Source organism: Lucilia cuprina, chromosome 4, assembly GCF_022045245.1.
Source record: "Lucilia cuprina isolate Lc7/37 chromosome 4, ASM2204524v1, whole genome shotgun sequence".
Taxonomy (NCBI): domain Eukaryota; kingdom Metazoa; phylum Arthropoda; class Insecta; order Diptera; family Calliphoridae; genus Lucilia; species Lucilia cuprina.
The window spans coordinates 87,822,923-87,829,008 of record NC_060952.1 but is presented as its reverse complement, the minus strand read 5'-3'; the positions used below and the strand labels follow the sequence as shown (position 1 = coordinate 87,829,008).

The window sequence follows — 6,086 nt, the reverse complement described above, 5'->3', positions numbered from 1 at the left end:
GATAACCACCGGGATGTGAAGGTAGCGTATACATTTGTACAGTGCCCGGTGACACGGTGGAAGGTGTGCCCTGGGAGGCTGGTGAGGATATACAAGGCGGGAAGGGTGACACAGAACTGGAATTGCTGGCGCTTGTATTTGTGGTCTTGTAATGATCTATTTGAGCATATATCGTGGGCTCCTCAAAGTAATCGTAGGAGGGCGGTGGAGCCATAGGTTTATTGCGTTGCAGTGTACTCGTTGCCGGTATGTTGGGCAACATTTTGCGTACACTGGAACCGTGAGGTAAGGTACCCGCAGTCATACCACTTAAATTGGTATTAATGCCGGCTTCCTGTAATAACATGCTACTGCTACAATCTACTGATATGGTTTTTTTAGGATTTGTATTGCTGGCAACACTGCCACCACCCGTTGGCAAGCTAAGTTCAGCATAATGTAATTCTTCATCCTAAAATTAAAGTAAAACAGCAAAAATAAAAAAAAAATAATTATTATATTAAAAAATTCATTAGTATTTTTTTGAAGTTTTAATAATATTAAAATTTACACCTTGTTGGTTGTTACAACAAAAACTTATCAAATATAATAAAGTATTACACGTTGTTTGTGTTGCCAATATGGCCAAGGGGATGTTAAGCAAAATAATTATATTGTAGCAAAGTTGTTGGTGATAAAGATGATGCTGCTGCTGCTGCCGCTGATAATGACAACACAACCTGCCACAATAGGTTGCTTGTCTATACATATTTGTGTTTATTTTAGTACAACTTATAGTCGTCGTTATTATTGTTGTTGTTTTTGTTTATTATAAGTATTCCCCAACAAAGTTAAGTCAGCACATTAAGCAAAACAAACTTTAAGCAATTAATGCAAAATAATTCCATAAAGTTATTAAACATTCAATTTCACTGTAAAACAAAGTAATCAAAACTTTGTTTTTTTTTTTGTTGCTACATCTTGTATTTACATTAAACAAAAACAACAACAGCAAGATTTCACAACAAAAACAAATAACATTGTCATCTTTGTCAAACTCGTCAACATCATTATCACCATAGTGGTTCATCTCATCGTCAGCCTGCTCATTGTCAGCACCGTCTTCATCTTCTCTTTTTGCACTCTTACAACTAAAAACTTTTGCCTTAATTCATTGTTAAAATTTATATAATTTTTTATTTTTTTGAAAATAGATTGCGACACCACGGAAACAACTGCCTTCTTAAAAGTGTGTTTAAGAATGTAACAGATGTCTTCTTTTTGGGTAGCTTTACTCTAGGGTTTATATACATATTTTGGAGGTTTTCTTACAACCAAAATGTATTTTAGTAAAAATGCATCGAGAATTTCGGCAATTGTTTAAAGCGATTAGAAAAAAAAAATAAAATTAAATTCATGATCAAACATTAAATATAGAGCAATTAGTTTAAATAAAAATTTAGGTTAAAAATTTAAGCTTTTTACAAAAAAATCTAAAACTTAAAGAGCTTTTTAGAAAAATATATTATGAGAAAATTTGATGGAGATTTTTATCATAAATTTTATTTATGAAAACTATTACAAATCTTGGTATTAGAAAAGCTAAAAAAAGCTTTTTATTGAAATAATAATTTTTCTTTGAGGTGAGAGAAAAGTTGAAAAAGCTCATTTTTGTTGAAGAAGTTCTTTATTCGATTTTATTTATTAAAATACTAAAAAGTCCTTGTATTAGAAAAGCTTAAGAAGATTTTTTTGCAGAAGCTTTACGTTTTTTATTAGAAAAGTTATAAAAGCTTTTTATTAGAAAAGCTAAAGAAACTTTTTATTAGAAAAGCTGTAGTGATTTTGTGTTGGAAAAGCTAGAAAAGCTTTTGTGAAAAAAGTTGCAAAATTTTCTTATATAAGCGATGTGTATTTATTTAAAAATAAAAAAGTTTTTTATTGAAAAAGTTTTTATAAAACTTCTGTTTAAATTCGGTAATTTGCTATTGAAAAAGCTCATATAAGTTTTTTTTAACAAAACTTTTTATAGCAAAACTTTTAACTATTCATAAAAATAGATTAAAATAAAAGCTTTATATTTTTTATTAAAAAAGGCAAAAAAGCTTTTTTGCATTTGAAAACCTACAGAAGCTTTTATGAAAAAAGTTCAAAATCTTCTTATTTAAACGATGTGTAAGAAAACTTTTTTGTAATTTTTTTATAAAAAAACTTTTAAAAATCTTTGAATTTAAAGGAATTAAAAAAGTTTTATAAAAAAAAAAAAAAACAAAAAAGCCTTTATAAAAAAATAAAAAATATGTTTTTATGTTGAAATTTGGTATTTAGCTACTAATGATGTTAAATATATTTTCTAAGAAACGATTTTAAAAAAGCTTTGAAATTTAAAAAAATAACTTCTAAAAAGATATTTTAAAGAATTTTTAAACAATTTTCTTTGAACAATTTATTTTTCATATTTCAAGTAGTAAAAAACTCATATTAGATTTCTTAACAAAACTTTTTAGAGCAAAATTTTAACTATTCTTAAAAATAGATTTAAATGCTATCTTTATATTTGAACTAAAAGCTTTTTTGACAAAACATTAACAAAATCTTATAAGTGTAGAAAAGTTTTTATTTTAAACCAGCTTTTAAGAGCTTATTTTTAGATATACTTAAATAAATCAATCAAGGTAACCATTCAAATATTTATAAAAAAAGCCATCAGATACTGTTTGTAACAACCACAGTATCTTCAAAAGAAAATATTATCTCTTTTTTTTCTATTTAAAAGGAAAAAAAAATCACAATCTTCACTAGCTGATGGACTAACTGACGACAGACTTACCTTACTGCTTTGATATAAAACACGTTCATCGTTTGTCGGTTTACAGCTGATTTCCGCTTCACTGGTAGTCGATAAATGACCGGATGGTGTTTGTGTTGCTGATTTTTGTTTGTATTCACCATCAACTGGACACAGATGTGTACACAAACGAACACACACAAATACACAGATATATACATACATATAAAATTTATTTGTTTGTTGGATCATTAAAAACGTTGGCAATTAGAGAATTGTTTTGGCATGGAAAGTAAAAGAGAAGTAAAGAAAAAAGGAAAAAAAACAAATTAAAATTTAGCACAATTATTGATGAGATTGTTTTAGGGCAAATAATTATTTTTTCGTTTAATTTCAGATCAAAAATTCTTTGAAACAATCTAGACAGTTCTTTGTTTAAAGATAATTAAGTATGAAATATTTGTTGATTTTTTTTTTTAAAATTTTAAGTATTTATAATTGTTTGTTTATTTGTGTAATAATTTTCAGTGGAAATGGCTTACGGTGGTAATAAATAATGAACAAATATTAAACTAATTAGCTTGTTAAGAGATAACTCATTAATTTTTCTTAATTTCTGCTATATTTTACTTTTGCTAAAATGTAAAATTTAACAATTGCTTTTGCAAAACTCTTCTAAAACTAATATTTATTCTGATTGCTGTTTAAATTTAGTTACACTAAAAAGAGATTTCTTTGACCCTGCTGCTACTCTCACTTGTGCCTGTATTTAATTCATTTCTCAATTTAAACCAATTAATCTAAGTCTTTGGCTGTTGCCATTGCTGCTGTTGGTGTTACAGGCTTTAATTGAGATTGCTTGTGTGTTTTTGGTACTGCAATGCAATTGCTTGTTATCTTTAATTTCCCCAAATACCACATTAATTCCCACATGCTTATGCAAGATTTGAGCAAATATACCCTAAATTCATTCCTATTTAAAATTTCTTTTTTATGTTTTTTTATTTCTGTTTTATTATGCCTGTGTCTCCTTTTGCAAATAAAACACCATATTCATTACAAAGACTTAAAGGGATATGTGTGTATTTGTATGAAAGTACACATGTATGTGTAGAACAAAACACATATACATTTAAGGTATTTGAGTGAATAATGTAGAATGTCTATTTTGGAACATTCATGGAATTACATAGTGGCGGGATTGAAAATTTTTATAAAAATATAAAAATTTATTTTTTACCAAAAGAAAAGAAAGTAAAATAGAACTGAACTATAAGTGAACTAGAACTGAGAAAGAACAAAACTAGAATAAAACTGGAACTGAACTAAAACTGAACTAGAACTGAACTAGAACTGAACTAGAACTGAACTAGAACTGAACTAGAACTGAACTAGAACTGAACTAGAACTGAACTAGAACTGAACTAGAACTGAACTAGAACTGAACTAGAACTGAACTAGAACTGAACTAGAACTGAACTAGAACTGAACTAGAACTGAACTAGAACTGAACTAGAACTGAACTAGAACTGAACTAGAACTGAACTAGAACTGAACTAAACTGGAACAGAACTAAAACTAAGCACTAAGCAAAGTAATGATTTGTTAACTGTATTTATGTGTGCAAGTTAATTGAAAAATATTTTAGTAATCATAAAAATATTTAACTTTTAGATATTTAAAATATTAGCCTCCAAAAGAAATATGTATGTAGTGAAGACAATGAAAAGTTATTTACCAAAAAAGTAACTTCTGTTAGCACTCATACATTAAATTAACCATTGTCTCTTTCCACTTAATTTAACTTCCTGTTTTCTATTACTACAAAGCGGAAACATTTTATTCGCCTTTAATAGCGTGTCAAAACAAATTTTATAATTTTCATTAAAGAAAATTTAAATGTTTCTTTCTAACTTTCGTAATAATTTTACGAGTTTTGCTCTATTTTTAGCTGTCATTTATTAAGAATTTTTTTGTAATACTTTTCACTTTGTTTTAATGCAAACAACCAGATAAAAGATATTCAAAAAGTAAATACGAAATTATGTTAAAAATTTTAAATAATAATATTAAATTGAAATACAAGTCGAGCATTCAATTTAACAAAAAAAGGGGAGTTAAATACCTAATGATAATCGTTGGAGTAAAAATATTTTTTAACCCTTTTTTTGAGAAAAGTTGAAAATAAATAGATTTAAAATAAAATATATTTTATAAAGAATATTTTTCAGAAAATGTTAAAGTTGAAAAAATTTTGTGTTCTTATAAAAAATTTTAAATTTAATAACTTTTTACCCTTTCATGGTTAATTTCTTTTACTAATTACTGCAAAGGGTATGAACAAAAAAATTAAATTGTATTTAAGAAATTGTAATTTTTTTTCAACAAAAACTTTATAAACAATTTAAGAGAAAATATATATAAATAAAAATTTATCAAAATAAGCAACACAAGAGGCAAATAAGATAGATTAGCATATTTTGTTAAATATAGAGACAAATGCTAAAAAAAAACTAAAACATTTTTGCAAGATCTTAAGCAAACACATAAGACTTACCCCAAGACATTAAGAAATTGTACATTTGTATGTATTTAGTTTAGAGCAGCGCAAGGAAAAAGGATAATAATGAAGACTAGACACACTTTAGCTAATTGTGCAAGCTACGAAAACAAGAAATAAAAAAAAAACACTAGATATATTTAACTAAAAAGCTGTTAAGGCAAAGCAATCAACACAACCTAAAAATGAAACAAAAAATTAACATGCAAGAAATTATAGTTTGGCATACTGGCCCATATGATACCCTGCAGTTTTTATTTTTTGATTTATTTTTCTGTGTCTAAATAAATTATTTGTTCAAAATAAAATAGTTTAGTTTTAGTTCAGTTCTGGTTTATAGTAACTAGTTCTTGTTTCACTTTACGATATTCAATAAATAATGTAAAAACGTTTGCTTAAATGCATAATATTACTATGTCTGTGAGTAGGGTATAAAAGCTAGAAAAAACATACGGTAAACGAAACAGCTAAAGAGAAAAATTAGGCCAAGCATTTAAAAAGCAAATAATTAACATAAAAAGGCAATTGTAGGGAATAATAATACCATTCACTTTTTGAAATACACCACCATATATACTCAAACACTAATACTACTAAAAGCACTAAAACACTTGAACAAAAAAGATTGAAAAAAGGAATTTAATTTTTCATACTTTTAGGCAAATGTAAAGAAAAAATTACCGCTTCAATATAAGAGAAAGACATACTTATAGTGTTAAAGCAAAAAATAATATTCAATTATTTTATTTTCGTTTTTAT

General features: G+C 26.6%; 1 protein-coding gene across 1 annotated transcript in view; it reads right to left on the bottom strand.

The window, feature by feature from the left end:
- The window catches only part of LOC111684422 (DNA mismatch repair protein Msh6), a 99,111-nt gene extending 93,777 nt beyond the window's left edge, over positions 1 to 5,334 (bottom strand). Inside the window, exons 1-3 of the mRNA XM_046947958.1 lie at positions 5,325 to 5,334; positions 2,810 to 2,934; positions 7 to 451 (exon numbers count right to left, since the gene is read on the bottom strand). Coding sequence (XP_046803914.1) covers positions 7 to 451; positions 2,810 to 2,934; positions 5,325 to 5,334 — 580 coding nt within the window. The remainder of the gene's footprint in view (positions 1 to 6; positions 452 to 2,809; positions 2,935 to 5,324) is intronic.
- Between the last annotated feature and the right edge of the window lie 752 nt (positions 5,335 to 6,086).